At 43.9% G+C, this 23281-nt stretch overlaps 2 protein-coding genes across 2 annotated transcripts in view; both read right to left on the reverse strand.

Annotated features, from left to right (window-relative positions):
• Positions 1-23281, reverse strand: part of LOC111529566 (microtubule-actin cross-linking factor 1) — a 283418-nt gene that overhangs the window by 67490 nt on the left and 192647 nt on the right. The window lies entirely within an intron of this gene.
• Positions 6612-11866, reverse strand: KIAA0754 (KIAA0754 ortholog). Its single transcript, XM_023221212.2, has one exon. The coding sequence runs from the start codon at positions 10362-10364 to the stop codon at positions 6612-6614; it is 3753 nt and encodes a 1250-aa protein (XP_023076980.1). The 5' UTR covers positions 10365-11866.

The following is a 23281-nucleotide window of genomic DNA, read 5'->3' on the forward strand; positions in this document are numbered from 1 at the left end:
AAAAAAAAAAAAAAAAAAAAAAAAAAAAATAGTATAATGAAAAAAAAATTTGTCCCTAAGATCAGGTTTCTCGGCCGGGTGCAGTGGCTCATGCCTGTAATCCCAGCACTTTGGGAAGCTGAGGCAGGCAGATCACGAGGTCAGGAGTTTTGAGACCAGCCTGACTAACATGGTGAAACCCTGTCTCTGCTAAAAATATAAAAATTAGCTGGATGTGGTGGCATGTGCCTGTAATCCCAGCTACTCAGGAGGCTGAGACAGGAAAACTGCCTGAACTCAGGAGGCTGAGGTTGCAGCAGTGAGCAGAGATCGTGCCATTGCACTCTAGCCTGGGCGACAGAGTGAGACTCCGTCTCAAAAAAAAAAAAATAAAATAAAAAAATAAAATAAAAAAAATTGGGTTTCTCTCAGTTATCAGAGAGATAGAACCAGCCATATATTTCACTAGCCTAGATTTATTTCCCTTCCTTTTTCTTCCATGAGCTAGGTGAGTCAATTAAGGCCAGAGGATGACAGAAAATGGAAGAGAACAAAAATAATACAAAAGAAAATGATAAGTTTGAGTAAGACCAAATTTGGTCAATATGAGACCACAGACCACACTAGTATTAGGAAACTGACTCTAGAAAGAATGGTCTATGGCTGGCTAAGATTACCAGAGAGGAAAAGCCCCAGGGAACACTGAAAAAGGAAGGTTATAAAAGTAATTATGAGTGCACTTCATTTTTTACTATAATTTGATTATACCATATTTTCTTATGCAACATTACAAAGCAGTTCAGTTAAAATGACTATTTCTCCAACAACATGGTTCCCAGAAAAAACAACTGCTATAATTCCATTTTGTAGCATTAAAGATGTTTCTGCTGAAGAAAAATCAGATTAGAGACAGGAAAAACATCCCAAGTTTAAAGTTGTTTTTGGTACAATAAAATGATGGTGGTGAAGGTGAAGGAATGAAAAGGCAAAGAAGGCAGAAAGCCAAAGTATGGAGGGAAGATGTCAAGTCCACATTACAGGGCCCCCTTTTATTCAATAACCAAATCCTATCTCACTCTACAACTGACATTTAAATTCTTTCTGTGCTTTCCAACATGACAGCCAGCAGTTACATATTGACATTTAAATTAAATTTAAAATCCAGTTCCTCAGACCCACTAGCCACATTTCACATGGTCAAAGTCCAGTTACTCAACTGGACCACAGATAGAGAACATCTCCATCTTGGCAGCAAGTCCTACTGGATAGCATTATAAATGATACAGAAAAGTAAAATAGGTTAGGCACAGCGGCTCATGCCTGTAATCCTGGCACTTTGGGAGGCCAAGGCAGGCAGATTGCCAGATGTCAGGAGCCTGGGCAACATGGCAAAACCTCATCTCTACTAAAAATACACACACACACACACAAATTTGCTAGGCATGGTAGTGTACGCCTGTAGTCCCAGTTACTTGGGAGGCTGAGGCACAAGAATTACTTGAACCCGGGAGGAGGAGGTTTCAGTGAGCCAAGATTATGCTACTGCACTCCAGCCTGGGCAACAAGAGAGAAACGCAGAGGGAGGGAGGGAAAGAAGAAGGAAGAAGGAAGAAGAAGAAGGAAGAAGAAGGAAGAAGAAGGAAGAAGAAGAAGAAGAAGAAGAAGAAGAAGAAGAAGAAGAAGAAGAAGAAGAAGAAGAAAGGAAGGAAGGAAGGAAGGAAGGAAGGAAGGAAGGAAGGAAGGAAGGAAGGAAGGAAGGGAAAAGAAAAGAAAGAGAGAAAGAGAGAGAGAGAAAGAAAGAAAGAAAGAAAAGAAAAGAAAAGAAGAAAGAAAGAAAGAAGGAAGGAAAGAAGGAAGGAAAGAAAGAAAAGAAAAGAAAGAAAGAAAAGAAAGAAAGGTAAAATTATATTTAAATAGTTCAATAATCTCTTTCATACGCAAGTTGAATATCCCTTATCCAAAATGCCTGAGATCAGAAGTGTTTCTGATTTCAGATTTATTCAAATTTTGGAATATCTGCATTAAATACTCACTGGTTGAGCATACCAAACCTGGAAATCTGAAATCTGAAATGCTCCAATGAGCATTTTTTTTGAGCATCATGCCAACATTCAGAAAGTTTCAGATGGGAGCATTTCGCATTTTGGATGTTCAACCTATAGTAAGAGCTACTGCTACTTTAAAATTTTGGATTTACTTTGTTTACAGACATTTCCTACAGAAGCATTAGCTATTCTTTCATTTCTCACCTTCACTCTATGGATTGACAGGGACAATGGGTATTTGTATAATTTCTCATAAGTTGAAAAAGATATGAAAGCACCTCTAAATATTATCTATTTACTTTGAACATAAGTGAACAGAACGTTAACAGAACGTACATCTGAAAACACCTGCTTCCTTCTCTCAACTCCCAAATAAAGCTGTTTTGCAAAACCAGTGCTTTTAGATACACTAAAATTCCTACTCCTTGGTATTTCAAACACTGTTAGTGAAACAGGACTGTGCCATGTTATTAACTAAGCAGCACTGGCAGACATTTTCCAAAGAAGTACACTAATAAACATTGCTGCAAGGTTGTAAGATGCAACTAGGATACAAAATAGAAAATTTCCCAAAGAACTCCTTAAAACACTTTGTCTTTGTTACTGCATTTTTGCCTTTTTTTTTTTTTTGAGACATGGTCTCACACTGTTGCCCAGACTGGAGTGCAGTGACACAATCTTGGCTCACTGCAACCTCTGCCTCCCGGGTTCAAGTGATTCTCCCACCTCAGTCTTGCAAGTAGCTGGGACTACAGGCACGCGCCACCACACCCAGCTAATTTTGTGTTTTTTGGGTAGAGACAGGGTTTCACCAAGTTGGCCAGGCTGGTCTTGAACGCCTGACCTCAAGAGATCTGCCTGCCTCAGCCTCCCAAAGTGCTGGGAATACAGGCATGAGCCACGGCATCCAGCCTTGTTATTGCATTTTTCCAGTTTTATCCTGACTGATTCCTTTCTGTTGTCCTTTGTTTTCTTTCTTCTATTATAGATCTCTAAATGTTGAAGTCTTTCAGGGTGGGAGTGAGGGGACGATGTCAGTCCTGGACTCTCTTCTCTTTCTATACTCTTCCTAGGCAATTCCATAAATTCCTATGGGTTTAAATACTAACCACAATAAAAGCTTATGACCCTCAATTTATCTCTCTGAGTTTCAAACCTATACATCCAACTGCTTTCTTAATATCTCCATGCAAAAAATGAACCACAGTCATCCCAAGCCTAACAGTTCAAAAATGAAACAGTATCTCTCACTTTCCCTTACCCCAAACTCTGCTCTTCCTTAAATCAATAATTTACACCATCCACTCCACTGTACAAACCAGTGGAGTCACAATCAGATCTTGTTGATTTTACCTCCAAAATATATCTTCAATCCACCCTATTGTCTTCAAATCCATTGACAACTTTTTATTCAAAGAATTTGCCAAAATTTCTAACTATGTATTTATTTTATATTTGTTTATGTGTGGTTTTCCTAATATCTGCCTCCCCCACTCAGCATAATTCCATAAGGGCAAGGACCATGCCAATTCTATTTACTGTAGGAGCCTAGTACCTGGCACAGAGTAGGTACTCATAATATTTATTCAGGCCAGGCATGGTGGCTTATGCCTCTAATCCCAGCACTTTGGGACGCCGAGGCAGGCAGATCACCTGAGGTCAGGAGTTTGAGACCAGCCTGGCCAACATGGTGAAACCCTGTCTCTACTAAAAATACAAAAAAAAAAATTGGCTGTGTGTGGTGGCATGTGCCTGTAATCCCAACTATTTGGGAGGCTGAGTCAGGAGAATTGCTTGAACCCGGGAGGCAGAGGTTGCAGTGAGCCAAGATTGTGCCACTGTACTCCAGCCTGGGCAACAGAGTGAGACTCTGTCTTTAAAAAATAATAATAAATAAATAATAATTTTTATTCGGTGAACGAATGAATCCTTGTATGGAAAAGATGTTAGGGAATGCAAAAAAACCAATGACGATTCTGCTGACCAGCAGAACATTCAAACACCGAACTGGAATTGTGGTGCTCCCCAATTTTTGCTTAAAAAGACTCTGTTGGCAAATTTTAATCTTACAGAACTCTTATTTCATACAAAAGGTTTTTTTCTTCCTTTGAACCAGTGACTTGGATTAAGACTGGAGAAGTCTATAAATAAGTAGGGAGTTTATATAACCAGAGATTGGTCTCAGTAGGCCTCAGATCCCACTACAGAAAAAGCAAACAAGTTTTTGGCATTTTGCTTCTACCAAACTCTGTTGTTATTGGCAAATACAAAGTTTATATCTATTTTAACCATGTATACATGTCTGCACTTGTACAGACATAGAGGACCTCAGTTCATTCTAAATCACTTGTCGAGTTCTAAGTGTTTATATATAAAAATGGCAGTTTTAGTTGCCTCTTGGAATCCTCTTAAGGGAATGGAAGAAATAAAAAATTCATAATCTCTCATCTTGGAAAAACCTTTTAAAATAGTATTTCACCAATTTAGCAAACCTGTATACTAACGCTAACTCTATAATGATTTGTTTTGTTTCAATATTTTCAAAATAGCCTCTCTACATTCTTGTTGGTTAACAGCCCTGGCTGAGGCTCAGATCTTTCCTTTCCTGTACACAGACAAAGGCATTTGCTCACTTACAGATATTCCACAAAGTAACCACATTTCAAAGATGGGCAACTTTGCAGCTGGGCTACCATTTCCTTCTCCTGTCATTTACATCAGTCAATATTTCATAAAAGGATTACTTACTGTAGCTGGAAGGATAGAGATTATGTAGCCATCTACTCATTTTGCAGATGAGGAAACAAGGATCCTAGAGAATGATACAGGATTTCTATGATTTTTTTCCCCTTTATGTGGATTTGATTGCCTCACTATAAATTTAATCCTTATATTTCATGATTACTGCTATATAAGCTTTACATCGGAGATATTCTGGGTTTTTTAAAATTTTTATTTTCTTAGAGATGCGGTCTTACTATGTTGCCTAGGCTGTTCTCCAACTCCTGGCCTCAAGCAATCCTCTTGCCTTGGCTTCTCAAATGTTGGGATTATAGGTGTGAGCCACTGTGCCTGGTGAAATATTCTGTATTATCAAGAATGTCAGTGCAAGACATTTACTCTGTTGTTGATCTACTGTCTTCACTTTGGACGGGCTATTGGGATCTCAGTGTTAATTCCAAATTCAATAAAACTCAGAAAAATGGATCAAAAATCCATCAGTCTCAAAGATGATGCATCCTAATTTGATGGAATGCTACATGACAAAACAACTGGTAAAGCTCAAGGTAAAATCACCACCACTCAGCAAGGCCAGATGATCTTAATCAATCCTCTTAATCAAAGAGTTTATGGCATGCAATCAAAATGATTTTGTTGTCAGGACCTGCATGTTGAACAGGAGCTCTACCTGACTTAAGGCTGCCCTGAAAGGCTCTGCAATGAGGTGAATGAGAAAACTCATCTTTCTTGCAGCATCCATCCATAATCTAGGAAACTGATATTCATGCATTCAGTCAGCCAGTCAACAGCAAATGCCTACTATGAAGAAGGCACTATTTTGAGTCCTAGGGTTGCAGTAAAATCAAAACAATCTTCTCACTCAGTCATATCTGACTGTGTTCAGATTAAACTCTAACTCCTTCACTCTTAACCACTGACCAAATGAAATCTGGGCAGTTAACTGTGGAAAGCTGCTGATCTCAAATTCCTTGGAAAAGGAGTGCTCAAGTATGTGGAACATCATTTCCAACTGTTTCCTAACACATTTGGTTCTCTAACATTAAGAATCTTCGAGCCAAGAGAGACCCAAGAGGACATTTAGCCCAATTTTCTTGTTTTATAGATTAAGAAACAAGAGCTCCTGGAAAAGAAAGTGACTTGCTTAAGGACACAAAGGCAGTTTGACAAAGATGACTAAAATATCTCTATTTTTCATAAACATTATGCCTAGCTCTAGTTTTCAGAAACACACATTTGCATTTAAAAGTTCTTAATCATTTAGCTTTACTGCTTCTCCCCAGTCTGCTTTCCAACTAACCAACATACTTATTTGAAAAGAACGGGGAGGATATGGCCAGTGATTGGTAATCTTATATGCTTCGTACATTAAATGTACCTCATTTTATCCTCACAGAGTTCTGCCTTAACAAATGAAGAAACAGGAGACTCAAGAATAGCTAATTTTCCCGGAGTGGTTAAGAAGCACACCAGGTCTCATTCCAAAGCTCACACTCTGGCCTCTACCTAAATGTTGACACCACCAATCAACAAACTGTCTCTTGGTTTAGGAAAGAACATGCTCACTGTGTAATTCAAAAGCAGAATCACCCTTTCCTGCTAATCATCTTTTTAAAAATGTAAATCAACAACTGTTTATATCCCTGTTTTCCTTGGGATTGGCTTATCTGAATAAAAAACGAAGCAAGAAATTATGAAATTTTTCACCAGACAAAATTAAAGTATATTTTCCCCATAAACTCAACAGAAAGACTACAAACTATAAGCCCAGGAGACCCAAAAAGAACAAAAGAAAGAACTATCTGCACCATTTCTGATCAATACCAGGTCAGCCTAGAAAATTTCACTTTACTCTAGACCCTTCCCATAATCAAAATGGGCAACAATTACCTCATGTGAATTTAATCCAGTGGTTGCAGCCAGAGGCACTTTCACATGTAGCACTGTGCTGGTCACCTCTTTTATGTCAAATACTAGAGAATTAAGGTCCTCCTTGATCCACATTCCAGTGGAGGAAGCCTCCTCTAGAATAGGAGTTCCTTCTTCTGAAATAGGCACTGAGTCAGTGTGGGCAGAAACTCCCAGGAAGGGCACACCAATGGGGAAAACTTCCTCCATAGGAGGCACTGCAGTAGCTGGGATGGCAGGCACCTCTGGGGTGGGCACTGAAGCAGCAGAGATGGCAGGCACCTCTGGGGCGGGCTCCTCCAGGTTGGACACTGCAGCTGCTGGGCAGGCAGGCTCCTGGGGCGTGGGCACTGCAGTTGCTTGGAAGGCGGGCTCCTCTAGGTTGGACACTGCAGCTACTGGGGAGGCAGGCTCCTTAGGGGTGGGCACTGAAGCTGCTGAGGTGGGTTCCTCTAGGGTGGGCACTGCAGCTGCTGGGGAGGCGGGCTCCTCTGGGTTGGGCACTGAAGCTGCCAGGAAAGTGAGTTCCTCTAGGGTGGTCATCACAGCTGCAAGGGTGGGCACTGAAGCTGCCAGGGAAGTGGGTTCCTCTGGGGTGGCCACCACAGCTGCAAAGGAGGCAGATTCCTCTGGGGTGGGCACTGCAGCAGCTGGGGAAGCGGGCTCCTCGGGGGTGTGCACTGCAGCAGCTGGGGTGACAGACTCCTCTGGAGTGGACACTCTAACAGCTGCAATATCAAGCTCCTCAGGAGCATGCACTGTGGTAGCTGAGGTGACAGGCCCTTCTGGTGTACAATCCTCCTCTGCAATGGGTACTGCAACAGCTAGAACAGTCCACTTTGGGGAGAACCCTGCAACAGCTGACATACTCTCCTGTGTGATGGCCACTGCAACAGCTGGAGCAGTCTCCTCTGGGGAGGACACCACAGTAACTGCAGCAGTCCCTTCAGGGACAGACACTGTAACAGCTGGGACAGTAGCCCTCTCTGGGGCTGATACTGCAGCAGCTATGACATCCTCCTCCTCTAAGGAGACTACTGAAGCAACTAGGATGTCCTCATGTGGAAAGGGCACTATAGCAGCAGCTCCATCAGTTCCCTCTGGGGCAGGCACTGCAGCAATTGAGATATCCTCCTCTGGGCTGGGCAGTGCAGCATCTAGGGCATCTCCGCCAGTGGGCACTGCAGCCGTCCGGGAAGGCCTCTGGAGGATGGGTCTCCATTCCTCTAAAACTGCTTCAGTAGTACCAGCCTCAGTGATTTGTTTCTCTGGAAGAATATTTAGGAATGAACCTGAATCTCTCCCTTCCATCTTCCCTCCCTCTGATGATGCCACATTCAGCTCAGGCTCTGTATTATTCACAGTTTCCACTCCATCTGGATTAAGTCTCATTTCTCCAACCAGCAGGTGCAGACTCAAAACCTCTGACTCTGGGGACTTCCTCTGGAGATCCTGGAAGACCTGCTCCGGGAAGTTTCCGTGGAAATGTGCTAGGGTTCGATCCTCCCAAAGCATGGCTCGATAATCCAGCTCTTTTGACTCACCATCCTCATCACAAACTTTCTCCACGGACAATTCACAAGTGACCACATTGCCCATCGACGTCAGATTGTTATTTTCTTGATTAACAGTTACATTCCCACTTTCCAAATGAATTTCATCTGTTAGTAAATTTGATTCATATAATACCTCTACTTCAGATCCTGAGGTAACATCTGTTAGTTCATGATTAAAAGCAAAACTGAAGGTGATCCTCTCAATGCACTCACCATTCCCCTCAGTTTGACTGCAGTCTCCCTGGGACAAATCGCCATTGTCTTTGGCCAGTACAGAAGCAACGAAGCCTGCTAATTTTTCTTCATGAGAAACCCTGTGATCAGAGTTCAGCAGTCCCCCTGGGTCCAGCTTTTCCAGTGAATCCAGATCAGCTGGCTGTGTGGACTTAAATTCTTCAGTCCTGGGGTTAAAAGGCACTTTTTCACATTCCTCCTTGCTAACAGTGGAAGTGTCTCTCATATCAACGTGGGCAATAAGTTCCACAGCATTAGGCACCTGAGAAGAATCCAGGGTATTAAAATATCCACAATCCAATCCAGTATCATAGTCTTTTGCCCTTACATGTAAAAGGCCTAAATGCTGTTCCTTTTCTAAGGCAGCTCCTGGAAAATGACTAATTACAAGTAAATTTTCTGCATCCTGGGATGCAGCCAGCCCTTCAGAAGAGGTTTGATTCTGTAGCTCAACTACAGGAGTTACTCCTTCTTCACATAAACACTCCTTTTCAAGTTCAAGAAACATCTGCACTGAGTCTGTGTCAGAGAGCTGTTCTGCATCAATAGGACCCACAGGACATGCTGAATCTGAAACAAGACCCTCTAGCCCCTGAGCAGTTCTGTTTGCCACCTCACCAAGAATATCCTCACCTGTAAGAACACAATCACAATCCAGGGGTATATCCTTGGGAACAGTAGCCAACTGGTCCTTGGCTGGCTGTGGGTCATCACGGCAACAAATCTGACCAAGAGATAGGTGGCCAAAAGTCCTCAAGACAGCAGCTAAGCAATCGGATCCATCCTCCACCACTGCTGTGTTTTCTTGTTCTCTTTCTTCAAAAATATCTGCCAGGCTGTTCTTCTCATCTGCCATCAGAAAAGTCTTTTCCCTCTCTGACAGTTTATCTTCCTCCCACTCTCCCTCAGCCTCCATCATGATCCATCGCTCATCCTCCTCAAACTTTAGCTCAGACTCTGTTTTCTCTCTTAGGCTGGGGGTTATGAGAACATGCAATTCTGGATCTAACAGCTCTTCACTCAGGCAAGGGGAGAGAGGTGGCATTTCCACAGTGCAGGCTGTGTCCCCAAGGGGGTGCTGCTTCTCAATGAAGCCTCCTTTAGCTAAACTTTTGGTGGCCCTCGGCCAGGTTGCACTTGAGAATCTGGATTCCTGCATTACATCTGTGTTACCACTTGTTGCTGCAGTTTCTGATTCTAGATGCTGGAATTCATGGGGAGGGTTTGCACTGTGCTGCTGAAATCTAAAGTCCTGGCAGTCTCCACTTAAGTTTTTTACATCTTGCACCTCTGGAATACCTAGGGATTTGGACACATGTTCCAGAGTTACTGACTCTGACTGAGGTTCCCTGTGGTCCAAATGACCAGAACTTTCTGTTAATGCAGAACTGGACTCCTTCTTCTCTTGCAAGGAAGGATTTGAAGCACCAGCTTCTGACACCTCACTGAGAGAGGCTTCTATCCTCTCTGCAAATTCTGGGAAGTTGGGTGGCATGAAGGACTTCCACGATCTCCTGTTAACATTGTCTTTGCGTTCTGCATTTGGCCGCCTTCTGGGTGGCACAGGTGCTGATTTCTGCACATCACTGCTTAGCTTCAGTGCATCAAATATTATCCTCTCATCCAGCTTCTTACCTTCTGGTGCTCTAGATTCAAAAACATTAGATGCTGCTCCTAATGTACCATTGCTGGATATAGTACTTCCTTCCATCTTTTCCATGGTGCTTTTTGAAGTCTGGTTAAGCTTTGTCCCCTGGTCAATTTGCTCATTTATCCTCATTGTATCATATATAGACCTTTGTGGAACATAGCAGTCCTCTATGTAGCCATCCTCCTCCTCTCCTTTCCCCAGGCAGGTGGGGTTCCGCCTTAAACAGTCTGGTCTGCTGAGTGGCTTACCCATCCTTTTTCAATCAAGATGAACCATCAATCTTTCAAAAGCATTTTTCACAGGTTCCCCCCAAACGCATTCTACGTAAGTTATAAATCCTTTTAGTTGTTCATACCCCAAACCACCAACTGCATCTGCCCTCCAGAAAAGCCTGGAAGTCCCGTTTTGAAATCATTCTGGGAGAAGCTCTAAGACAAACAGCTTTTTCCTCACAGGCTAGCAGCCTCATAGTTGACAGAGAGACGATATAATTTAAAATAATTTCTTGTATGGCTTATGGTTTAATTTTTTTTTTAAGAGCACTGCTCTTTCAAATTCAGTCAACAAAAATCATCTCATATTGACAAGTTTTTTTCGATATCTAGTTCCACTCACTTCTCAACGAAGCAGAGTTGGGAGCAGCAAATTTATGCCGATTGTATCCTTTAATAACAATGGCACAGCTTCTCTAGTCTTCAAGTATGGCCCAAGCTCCTAAGAATTCCTTTCATTTTATCCTCAGTTCCAGCCCTGGAGAGTCCAGCTGGTCTGAATTAGCCATTCGTCCTCCCTAGCTGGCGTGTTTGCATTTGAACTGGGATGGTCGGCGGATATTCCTGCAACTTTAAACACAGGAAGTCCTTCATTCGGGGCCAGCTTGGGGCTTCCTGTCTCCAAAACATCATGGCATTGTTGTGGCTCCCAGGCCAACCCTGCGTTGCGGCTGCAAAACAAGGAGAGCCGAGCCCCGCGCCAGGCCCTCGGAAAGGCGGGCGGGCGGGAGGGCGGGCGGCAGCAGCGGCCGCGGGTCTGTCGGAGGGGCTGGCTCAGCACGGCCCGCTTCCCCGCGCCATGCCGCGCGCCCCGAGGGCCAGGGTCGCCTCACCGCAGGTTGCAGGTGGCTCCCGGCCGCGCCGGCCTCAGGTCCCGCGCTCAGGAAGTTAGTTTGTCCCTCCGGCAGCTGAGTCCCGAGTGCTGTGGGTGCCGCCTCCCCCGCCGCCGCCAGTCCCCGGCCCGCAGCCGCCACGCCGTGGGCTGCATGACAAGCAGCCGCCTCTATTCTCCACCACGCCGCCGGCCCCGCGGCCCCGCCGTCCTCCCCGCCCGCAGCTGTCACGGTCCCGGCATGCAAACTTCTGGCTGGGAACAAAAGGCTCCGCTCGGGCCGGGCGGGGGGCGAGCCCTCCTCCCCCGCGCCGCGCGGCCCGCTAGCTAGCTCGCTCGCTGAAAGTGCTCGGCTGGCGGGCGGCTCTCCTCCCCCTTCCCCGCGCCGCCGCGCTGCGCCGCCCCGCCCGGGCAGCCCCCTGGAAGCTGGGGAGCGCGCGACGCGGAGAGCCCAGGGAGGAGGGCGCGGAAGAGGGCGGGGGCGGGGCCGGGGAGAGGAGCGACCCCGAAAGAGGAGGGAGCGGGGGAGAGGATTGGAAGCGGAGGCGCCGAAGGAGGGGCTTCTGCAGGATTCGGAGCAAGGGACCCGGGGCGCCAGCCGTTCACGCCCACCGCGCCCAGGGGCCAGAGGGGAACGCCCCGCCCCCGGAGAGGGCGCAAGGAGAGGAACGGAACTCGCGCGAGTCTCGGCTGCGCGGCGCAAATCCCCTGACAAAGGAAAGCCCCGCCCTCCTCCCGTTGGCCCGGCCTCTCCCGTCCCCGTCTCGCTCCAACCGGCCGGGCTCCGAGCCCAGCCCTAAGGCGAACGAATCCTGAAGGGGCGCCCCCGCTCCCCCAGCTAGCCGGCTCCGGCGAGGTCCACTCGAGTTCCCGTGTGCCGGCAGGTCGCGCCGGCTGGGGTGGGCTGCCTGCATCGCTCTCAGCTCCAGCTCTGCCGCCAAAGGCTGTCCCTGCTCCTTCCAATGTCACCTTTAGCGCGCCCCTTGCCGGACCGAAGAACACTCCAGCCTTAAACCCGGCACTGTCCCGGTGTCCCAAAGGAATTCGGTCACGCTCAGAGACCAAGTTATTGGATAACTCTAGGCACATTCTACCTTCCCTCTCCCCCTTCTCAAGTATATCAAGTCCTGATCAATTCTCCTACCAGGATTTCTCTGCTCACAGACCTGAGTGGTATCAATGACGGAGGAAAATGGGGTGTTGGGAGGAGGTGAGGATGCCAACAGCTGAGCCCTACGACCAAACACCTGGCTCCTTTATAACTGTGCACAGCCAAGGAAACCCGAGCCTCCTTGGACCAGATGAAAAGCATGGGTATTTCAAATCTCAAATAGAAAATACTAGAGAAAAGTAGCTCACAATCCCGTCGTCCACGGCCTTTGGCTTTTAGAAAAGCCACCTGGTCACCTGGTGATTGTTAAAGAAAGTACAAAGGGCAACCCAGGAAACTGTCCACCAGAGGCAGCTGCGTCTCTGAAGGGGTCCAATACTCTGTTCTCTTTTGATGGCCATTCTCTGATTTTATGAAGGAAAAAAACATCTATTAAAATTCGGAATCCCTGTCGGACCATGTTGTCAATATATATGGCAAAACTTATGGAAAAGTTATTTTACCCTTTACACAAACAGTAAGTGAAACCAGTGTATGGAGATCTGGCACTAAAACCTTGAGCTGAGCCTTAGGCTTACTTAGGGAATCAGACTGGTCCTTGGCAAAAATGAGAAGTGAGCTGAAGCCTGTAATCGGAATTAGGTCTAAGTAAAAGACCTTTCTCTGGTAAAATGCTTTACACTTCATTTCTCACTTCAACAAAGGCTGCTGATCAATTCTACCCACTCAAATCCAAAAGACTCTGCCCATCTGTAAACTGAAAGGGGTGGGGAGGCAGACTAGGTTGTGTCTTGACACCCTCTCTAGTTTTAATATTTTTTAGTTCTAAAACTTTTAGGGGCACTGCCCCAGAATCCTGTGTCCTCTTGGTCCTATACTGCCAAGACACTAGAAACCCTGTCCTATGAAGAACAAACGGTACAAGAACCAATAATGTTAGACCTAGAGAAAGTTCTAGGAGATGTAATTAGCATGAAGTATCTGAAGGGCTGAGACGTGGGAGGAAGGAAACTTGTTTTGGATGGCTCCTTAAGCTGGCACACTAAGATCTAAGATTTAAAACCAACAAAGAGCTTCTCACAGCTATTCAAAGAATAGGGTGTCCCCTAAACTGGTGACTTTCCTTATCCTGGAGGTGTTTGAGCAGAAATTCAAACAATCATTTGGCAGAGATTTGGGAAAACAGATTTACAAATCTTCTGCAGTTTGTTCAGATGAATTTTAAAGCCATTTCTAACTCTGATACACCATAATCCTAAGGACTGATAGCTTACAGATCTGATACTTAACAGTTTAGGGAATCTAGGTTTTAATTTTCCTTTAATTATTCGGCACAACTGGAAAAACTCAGGGAAGGAAAGATCAATTTGACTAGCAAATCTCCCTGGCCAAATACATTCACTTAAGTGTTCAGATATCATAACAGACTGTTTAGCATGCCAGGGCCCCTCTGGTTGGAAGAATCTCAGGAATTCTGGCTCTGGATGAAAGATGGGTGGTTATTCTATTATAAAGAATTTTTTTTTTTTTTTTTTTTTTTTTTTTTTTTTGAGTGAGACTCTGTCTCACTGTGTTGCCTAGACTGGAGTGCAATGGTGCAATCTTGGCTTACTGCAACCTTTGCCTCCTGGGTTCAAGTGATTCTCCTGCCTCAGCCTCCCGAGTAGCTGGGATTATAGGCACATGCCACTGCACCCAGCTAATTTTTTGTATTTTTAGTAGAGATGGGGTTTCACCCCTTGTTGGCCAGGCTGGTGACCTGACCTCAGGTGATCCACTCACCTCAGCCTCCCAAAGTGCTGGGATTACAGGCATGAGCCACTGTGCCCAGCCATAAAGAATTATCTTCATGTGGAATCACAAACTTCATGAGCAGAAATTCCTTTACTGTTTCCTCACCAAGTCAGGTACCAACCAATCCAGCCTATTCTTAAATAATTCCCTCCCACATCTATCTTACCACTCTCATCAGTGATCCACATAAATAAATAAATGGAGCATTTCTACAACTATGAAATTCAGATTCGAATTACTTATTATCTGTAGTCACACTCTCTCTAATTAGGGTTTTAGGAAAATAAATTTAAATACACCCTAAAGAGAAATTACATATAGTAATTTAATCCTCCCACCCCACCTCCAAAAAAACCCCAAAACGCAAAGCCAAAGAATGCTCTCTGAGTGCTTTGCTCTTTTTAAAAAATCATCAGTGTGTGTAGAAATAAATCAAGAGAGGAAGCACAAGGTCTCCTCCATGTCTTAATTTTTATCTGTTCATGAGTTTCTCCTTAGTTTAGGTATGTGGAACTCTGCCAATAGCCATCTCAGTGACTGAAATAAATACCTGATACGGCTTTCCACCTCTTGTTGCCCTGATAGCTACAAAAAAAAAAAAAAAAAAGCATCTGTTCATTTCACATGCTATGTATAACCTTTTTAAAAGAGAAATACAGGGAGCTCCAGAGATCCTCTTCAGATATTTCCCCCACTCCTGTAACCACAAATATATGCACTGAAGCCAAATTTCAAATGAGTTTCCAGTTAGTTGATTAAAGAGTTCAAAGAATTATCTACTCATTTTGAAATTCCCAAGTACAGAATTTGGTGTTAGATTTTCCTTCAGTGAACTTAGAAGAAAGAAAAATCCTGGCCTTCCAGCTCCTTCCCGCAGTCTTCCTAATGAAAGACAGCCGGGTGGAGTCTCCTCACACCCTAACATAGCTCCCTTTCCAAGTTTTGGACCTGGCATCCTGCCCTTGTCTGCTCCAGACATAAAATGCTAGCCCTCTGGGACAGTCTGGAGACCCCAGATTCACACTCCCCTAGATTCTATGATGCCTTTTCACCCACCTTGATGGGTGCTCTCTCCTGGAAGACTAATTCTGACTGGAAGAGGATACAGAGGACTGGTTGGATCTTGCTCATTTTAAATCTACACAATGCCTTTCATCTTAGGATCTTTAGATTTTACAAGCATTATTTAGTGGCAAGTAGAAACTCCACCGTGTTAGTCTGTACCTGTTGGGCATCAGTCACTGCCATCCTTTGGTACTTTTATTATTATAAACATGGCTACAGAGTGGTTCATAAAGCGACACAGCATGACATGAAGTTTGCTTTAAGTGGGATACTAAAGATTTTGATGCTATTTGAGCTCTCATGTACTCGTGAACCCATGAGAAAACTTTCCACACACTCTGCAGGAACTCTATGACCCCTGTAAGCCCTTTCCTGCTTGTAGACTTTCCAAAAGACAGTGTATTAATCCTCTTTTTTAGACTAATGGTTACCAAAACCATGGTGATGACAAAATCATGGGGCTTTGCAGGTTAGAAAAGACCTGACAGAAGGGTGGGAAGAAAGAAGGCAGGAGGTATCAGAGAAGGCTTTGTGGAGGGAATCACATTTACTCATTAGGATTTCAGATATACAGCAATGGCAAAGGCAAATATTTCTAAGTAAAGAGCCAAAGGCAGGACTCTAAAGAAGGAAATTCTGGCTAGGCTCAATGGCTCACGCCTGTAATTCCAATACTTTGAGAAACTGAGGCAGGGGTATCCCTTGAGGCCAGGAGTTCAAGACTAGCCAGAGCAACATTCCAAGACACTCATCTCTACAAAAAGTTAAAAAATTGGCCAGGCATGTGCATCTGTAGTCCTAGCTACTTGGGAGGTTGAGTTGAGAAAATCGTTTAGCCCACAAGTTCAAGGTTACAGTGAGCTGTAATTGTGTTAATGCACTCTAGCCTGGCAACAGAGTGAGATCCTGTCTCTAAAATATTTTTTGTTGTTGTTAATTTTTTTTTTTTTTCCAGATAGGGTCTTACTTTGCTGCCCAGGCTGGGGTGCAGTGACAAGATCTTGGTTAACTGCAACCTCCACCTCCCGGGTTTAAGCAATTCTCCTGCCTCAGCCTCCCAAGTAGCTGGGATGACAGATGTGCACCACCATGCCCAGCTAATTTTTGTATTTTTAGCAGAGATGGGGTTTTACCATGTTGTCTGAGCTTAAGCAATGCACCCGCCTAGGCCTCCCAACTGCGCTTACAGCATGAGCCACCGTGCCCAGCAAAAAAAACTTTTTATTTTATTTATTTATTTATTTACTTGAGGCAGTGTCTCACTCTGTTGCCAGGCTGGAATGCAGTGGCGCGATCTCGTTCATTGCAACCTCTGCCTCTCAAGTTCAAGCGATTCTCCTGCCTCAGCTTCCCATGTAGCTGGGATTACAGGCACACACCACCATACCTGGCTAATTTTTCTATTTTTAGTAGAGACAGAGTTTCGCCATGTTGGTCAGGCTTGTCTCAAACTCCTGACCTCAGGTGATCCACCCACCTTGGCCTCCCAAAGTACTGGGATTACAGCCCCAAGCCCGGCCCCCCAAAAAAAATTTTAATGAGGACTCTGGGACGGGGTGCTCACTCAACTGTCACTTATATTATCTCATTTAAAAAACCCAAATCTTTATAAATGAAGCTTAGGGTGGCAAGCATACTTTTTCAGAATACGGCTAGTAAAAATGAGGAAGAGGGCTGTGAAAGTAATTGCAGAGGAAGAATATTTGGGCTTCACAACTGACCAGAGAGAAAGTAGAGGTTAGAGGGAAAAAAACAAAGATAATGCCATATAGTGTTACTCTTAGGTTACTAAGATCATAGTAGTACTTATTATAAAACAACAGCAGGGCTGGGCGCGGTGGCTCACGCCTGTAATCCCAGCACTTTGGGAGGCTGAGACAGGTGGATCACGAGGTCAGCAGATCGAGACCATCCTGACTAATATGGTGAGACCCCGTCTCTGCCAAAAATACAAAAAAAATTAGCCGGGCGCTGTGGCGGGCGCCTGTAGTCCCAGCTACTCGGGAGGCTGAGTCAGGAGAATGGCGTGAATCCGGGAGGCGGAGCTTGCAGTGAGTGGAGATTGCGCCACTGCACTCCAGCCTGGGTGACAGAGCAAGACTCCGTCTCAAAAACAACAACAACAACAACAACAACAACAACAACAACAACAGCAGCAGGAAAGAAGAAAATATTTGAATTCATTTATTTTAGAGCATTCTGTATGTGAAATACTAAAAAACGACCCATGTGAAGGTGTCTAGAAGGGCCCCTTCACACAAAAGAATCAATGTTGGGATAGAGATACAGATTTGGGCCAGGTGTGGTGGCTCACACCTGTAATCCCAGCACTTTGGGAGGCTGAGGCAGACAGATCACCTGAGGTCAGGAGTTTAAGACCAGCCTGGCCAACATGGTGAAACCCCGTCTCTACTAAAAATACAAAAATTAGCCAGGCATGGTGGCATGCACCTGTAGTCCCAGCTACTTGGGAGGCTGAGGCAGGAGAACCACTTGAACCCAGGAAGTGGAGACTGCAGTGAGCCAAGATTGCACCACTGCACTCCAGCCTGGGAGACAGAGTGAGACGCCATCTCAAAAAACAAAACAAAAACCAACCAACCAACCAACCAAACAAACAAAAAACAAAAGAGAGAGAAAGATAGATTTGGAAGCCTTTCCCCATGGAACAGTGAAAAGCTGCCATCTCAGAGGTTGAGTGCAGAAAGAAGAGACAGATAACAGAGTTTCAGGAACCACATATTTAAGAGATAGGAAGACAAACCAAAAAGGAAAGCAGAAGAGCAGCCAGAGAAGAAAATGGAAGAGCACAATGTCCAGAAAGTAAATTAACTTTCAAAAAAGAAGATCTGATATTAAATGCTGCACAATGAAAGAGGAGAACAGTGAGGTAGACAAAGCCACTAGACTTGGCAACTAGGAAGCCAGTGAATATCTAAGAGAGCAGTTTCAGCACAGTGATGGGTGTTGGATCAGATTAGAGGGGGTTAAGGATAAGCAGTGGTGAGAAATAAGTATGGATCCTTCCTTCCTCTTGAGACTGTTCTTTTGACTTCCATGACACTGTGGTATCCTGAGGCTATCTTTCTAGCCAGTCCTTTGTCTCCTTAGATTCCTCTTCCTATCCTCTTGAGGCAACTAATTTTACAAGGTTATATCGTTGATTCTCTTCTTTTCATCCATTCACCAAATATTTATTGGGATTTACTATGTGCCCTAAACTATGCCAGGCACTAAGAGAGTGAGTGATGAGCAAGACATAGTCAGAAGCCTACGTTCTAGTAAGGGAGAAGGACATTCATTTTAATCAATTGCATAATTACTCTGAAAGAAAAGCACACCACGCTATAAGAACATGGGTCACGGGCCTCAACCTGGCCTGGAAGCTCAGGGGAGATTTTCCTGAGAAAGTGATGATGTGGGCCTCCCCCTGGGACTGAGAGTAGTCTTTCCAGTTCCAGAGTGGCATGATCATCATAAAGTTGCTTGGTTATTTCCATGAAAGAGGTCCCTGGGTTGAATCACCTCCTCTTTTTTTTTTTTTTTTGAGACAGAATCTCACTCTGTCACCCAGGTGGAGTGATATGGCGTGATCTTGGCTCACTGCAACCTCCACCTCCCAGGTTCAAGCGATTCTCCTGCCTCAGCCTCCTGTGTAGCTGGAATTACAGGTGCCCACCACCAAGCCTGGCTAATTTTTGCATTTTTGGTAGAGATGGGGTTTTACCACGTTGGCCAGGCTGGTCTCGAACTCCTGACCTCAAGTGATCTGCCTGCCTTGGTGTAATCCCAAAGTGCTGGGATTACAGGTGTGAGCCACTGCGCCCAGCCCCTGCTCTTGAATATTAGAAAAGAAGGCAGAATAAATAATACACAGAGAAGAGATTTCTAAAAACCATCTCTTTCATTTTGTTACTAAGGAAAATTCTTATCATTGATGACAAAGAAACAAACAGCTTAGGTATGAATTTAAAGAATTAGACCAAAACCAGAGCTTATCCTTTGAGAATGAATTGCAAGATGACAGAGATATTAAATGGTTCACTTGATAAATACAATTAATTCAAGAGGGAGAAAATCTAAGGCACATACAATTTCTTTGAATTATCTTCTTTCCTTGACTGATATATACACATGACCAAATGTCAAAAACATTAAAAACATATATTTGCTGAAACTGTAAAGAATTAAAGACTTTCTGTAAAATAGCTCAATCTGGTATGAGATTGGCAGACAGATGAATTATATCTGTATTTTAAGCTGCTTGCCTCTGAAACTCTGCCGATATTTTTCACCTCAGCCCTCAATGTTTTAATTAAAGATTGATTAATATTAAGAGATGTCTTTCCTAAAGATGCTGACTTAGTAGTTGCCATTGTATGGTAACAAAGGAAGATAACATGGTCTACGATAAAAGCTAATTAGGCCAAAATCCCTGAGATCATTAGAGCTGATCTAATGGGCACTGAGAGGCTGGGGAAGTCACTGAGCTGGTAATGTCTTCTGGTTAATTCTGGTTAATGATTTGAAAATAATATTAATTTGTAGAGCATACAAGCCAAGGCCAAAATGGTCTCAGAAAAACCTGCTGGTTGTAGGATTCTGAAAGAAATGCATAAATGAAAAAATTAATGAATAAACATGTATGTATATGTACGTGTACATAAAATATATTTTAAGCTGTGTTGAGTCATGACCTAAACTTGCCTATTATTGCCACTCTAGGGCTAGAAATAAGCCCTACACTATTGTTCCCACAAAAACTGCTCAGGAAGACTATCCATACACTTGTTTCGTTGTTATCAAACTAATTTTACTTTATCCTCATAATTTCCATTTTTCCAATTTCCAAGAAGAAAAAACCAATCTTCTCTGGTGCTGGATCAAGTCTTCTGGAGAATGATGATCCCTAGGCACAAAGAGGGGTAACTGCTCTTATTAAAAAGATTTCACAGGCTTGATACAGTGGCTCATGTTTATAACCCCAGCATTTTGGGAGGCTGAGGTGGGTGGATCACTTGAACTCAGGAGTTCAAGACTAGCCTGGGCAACATGGTGAAACCTCGTCTCTACAAAAGATACAAAAATTAGCTGGTTGTGGTGGTGCATGCCTCTAATCCCAGCTACTTGTGGGGGCTGAGGCGGGAGGATCGCTTGAGCCTAGGAGGTTGAGGCTGCAGTGAGCCATGATCATACCACTGTACTTCAGGCTTGAGTGACAAAGTGAGACCCTGTCTCAAAAACAAACAAACAAAAAACAAAAATGAAAAAAAATTCAAAATATTCTAATTTATATGTCTAGATAAGCTTCTTTTTTTAAAAAGCGTATCATCATCTAGTGAGCTGAGCACCGAATATAAGTCTAATGCTTTTAGATATATCACTTCATTTAATTTTCATAAAAATCCTAAAGGTATGATTTACCAATACTTGTATTTTATAGTTAAAGTAAACAGGATTCAGAGAGGTTAAGTCATTTCCCTCAAGGTCACTCAGCTAGTAAATGATAGAGCCAGGATTCAAACCTGGATACTTCTGACTCAAACTTGTATTCAGTTTTTTTCACTACACCAAACTGTCAACTAATTGAGTAAGTACCAATGACTCTGTGCATAAAAAGTAGCACATTTCTTTCTTAGTTTTGCTCTCTTATACTGAAAAAAGATTATGTTCCCTTAACATATACTAACTAGCAGAGAAGGAAGGAAGCCCAGAAGGAAGATGGAGAGCTGAGGACATCAGGCTAAGATTAGAATTTCTTCAGGACACACAAGGATACATATCTCAAGTCTTGCAGAGTAGACAGCATTTTGAATCCTAGAGCTTACATGGTTTATGAGAAATAAAGAATGTTCATCCAGTCAGTCAAATATTCTCTCATCTCCAACTATGTATATACCAATATGCTAACTACATTAAGGGACACAAAAGTGAATTAACTGAGGGGACAGGACAAATGGATATAATCAGAAAATGTCAAAATTAGGTAGTATGTGATAAAAGTCAAGTGAGTTATACATTGTAAATGATTAAGAGATCAGGAGTAGTGAGCCGGGGAGATCAAAAGCCTTTATAAAGCCGGGCACGGTGGCTCACGCCTATAATATAATCCCAGAATTTTGGGAGGCTGAGGTGGGCGGATCACCTGAGGTCAGGAGTTCAAGACCAGCCTGGCCAACATGGCGAAACCCGTCTTTAATAAAAATACAAAAAAATTAGCCAGGCGTGATGATGCGTGCCTGTAATCCCAGATACTTGGAAGGCTGAGGCAAGAGAATCACTTGAACCTGGGAGTCAGAAGTTGCAGTGAGCCAAGATCGCACCACTGTACTCCAGCCTGGGTGACAAGAGACAGAATCCATCTCAAAAAAAAAAAAAAAAAAAAAAGCTTTATAAAGAAGTGGACTCAAGCTATGACTTCAGAAATCAAATACGTAAAATGTATAAGGAGTGTCTGGGGTAACTGGATGTAGTGGATGGTCTATATAGGAAATACCACTGGAAAGATAGTGGGGATCAAATACGTCCAAGACTGGAAACATAAAAATAGGCTAGTTCTGAAGGATACCACCATTTATCAGATCAGATGGCCCTCGAATTGCTTTGGGGGAAGGATAAGCACTTACAGAAAGAACTGTGAATACAGACAGAAGGTCGGGAAATCATTTTGGAGACCCAAATTTTAGAGGGCTATAGCACAATTTATGTCTGTTTTTTTCCCATAGGAACCATGTACATATATGCTAGCTATCCAATCACACTAGCTCTCTGCATTCTTAACAGAGGGTCCTTTGTTCCAAACAGCAAGGCTCAAAAGAAACAGAGTCTGATAAAATCACACTGAGATCAGTACTCCCAGCTGGTGCAAGGGCTAATGCCATTCCATAACACACCCTACAGGAAGCAGCCTGAGATACACAGCTGATTGATTTCCACAGCAGGAGCCTTGTGGCAGTGCGGGGTGGGGACTGGTCAGGCATGGAGAAAATTCTTCAGTTGCTGACTCAGATTAGTTCCCCAAGATCCTGACTCTATCTGTATAAGTCACTCCCGGAAGCGACACTATTTCTTAACTAATTTTCTTTAAAGGAGAGGAAAACCACAGAAGCATTCCTAGGAAGTGGAACTATTTAATCAGTTAACTCTTACTTGTCATGGGATCTGAAGATGGCAAAAATCAAATTCCCTAGCTTTCTAGAAGTAAGCTGAATAATTCTTTCATTGTAAGGGGCCGTCCTGTGTATTGTAGGTTGTTTAGCAGCACTTACTAGATGCCAGTTGCAGCTTTTCCAGTTATAACAATAAAAAATGTCTCTGGGCCAGGCATGGTGGCTCATTCCTGTAATACCAGCACTCTGAGAGGGTGAGGTAGGTAGATCATTTGAGCTCAAGAGTTCAAGGCTGGCCTTGGCTAACATGGTGAAACCCTCTCTCTACAAAAGATACAAAAATTAGCCAGGCATGGCAGCATGCGCCTGTAATTCCAGCTACTTGTGGGGCTGAGGCAGGAGGATCACTTGAGACTGGGAGGTCGAGGCTGCAGTGAGCCATGATTGTGCCATTGCACTCTAGCCTGGGTGATGGGAGTGAAACTCTGTTTTAAAAAAAAAAAAGGAGTGGCGGGAAGTGGGAGTTTCTACAAAGCTCTGCTTGGTTGACAACCACTGGTGTAGCATAAACTTTGGTGCCAAACAGACCTTCCCAATCCCAACTCTAATATTTACTTGCTATGTGGCTCGAACAAGTTATTTTAACCTCTTCAAGTCTAAGTTTTATTATCTGCAAAATGGGATTTTAAATGTCTGATTTACAGAGTTTTTTTCAGAGATCATTTAGACTCAGATCTTTCTTACCGCATTTACCACTACATCACTACCACTGTAATTCTCTGTATCTGTTTCCCTTACTATAGATGGTCTCTGACTTAACAATGGTTTAACTTAAGATTTTTCTGGCCGGGTGCGGTGGCTCAAGCCTGTAATCCCAGCACTTTGGGAGGCTGAGACGGGCGGATCACGAGGTCAGGAGATCGAGACCATCCTGGCTAACACGGTGAAACCCCGTCTCTACTAAAAACTACAAAAAACTAGCCGGG

The sequence above is a fragment of the Piliocolobus tephrosceles genome, chromosome 1 (assembly GCF_002776525.5).
Source record: "Piliocolobus tephrosceles isolate RC106 chromosome 1, ASM277652v3, whole genome shotgun sequence".
Classification (NCBI taxonomy): domain Eukaryota; kingdom Metazoa; phylum Chordata; class Mammalia; order Primates; family Cercopithecidae; genus Piliocolobus; species Piliocolobus tephrosceles.

What these genes read in the sequence shown, in the direction of transcription:
- KIAA0754 (XM_023221212.2), bottom strand. Translation starts at nt 10,364, where the DNA reads ATGGGTAAGCCACTCAGCAGACCAGACTGTTTAAGGCGGAACCCCACC.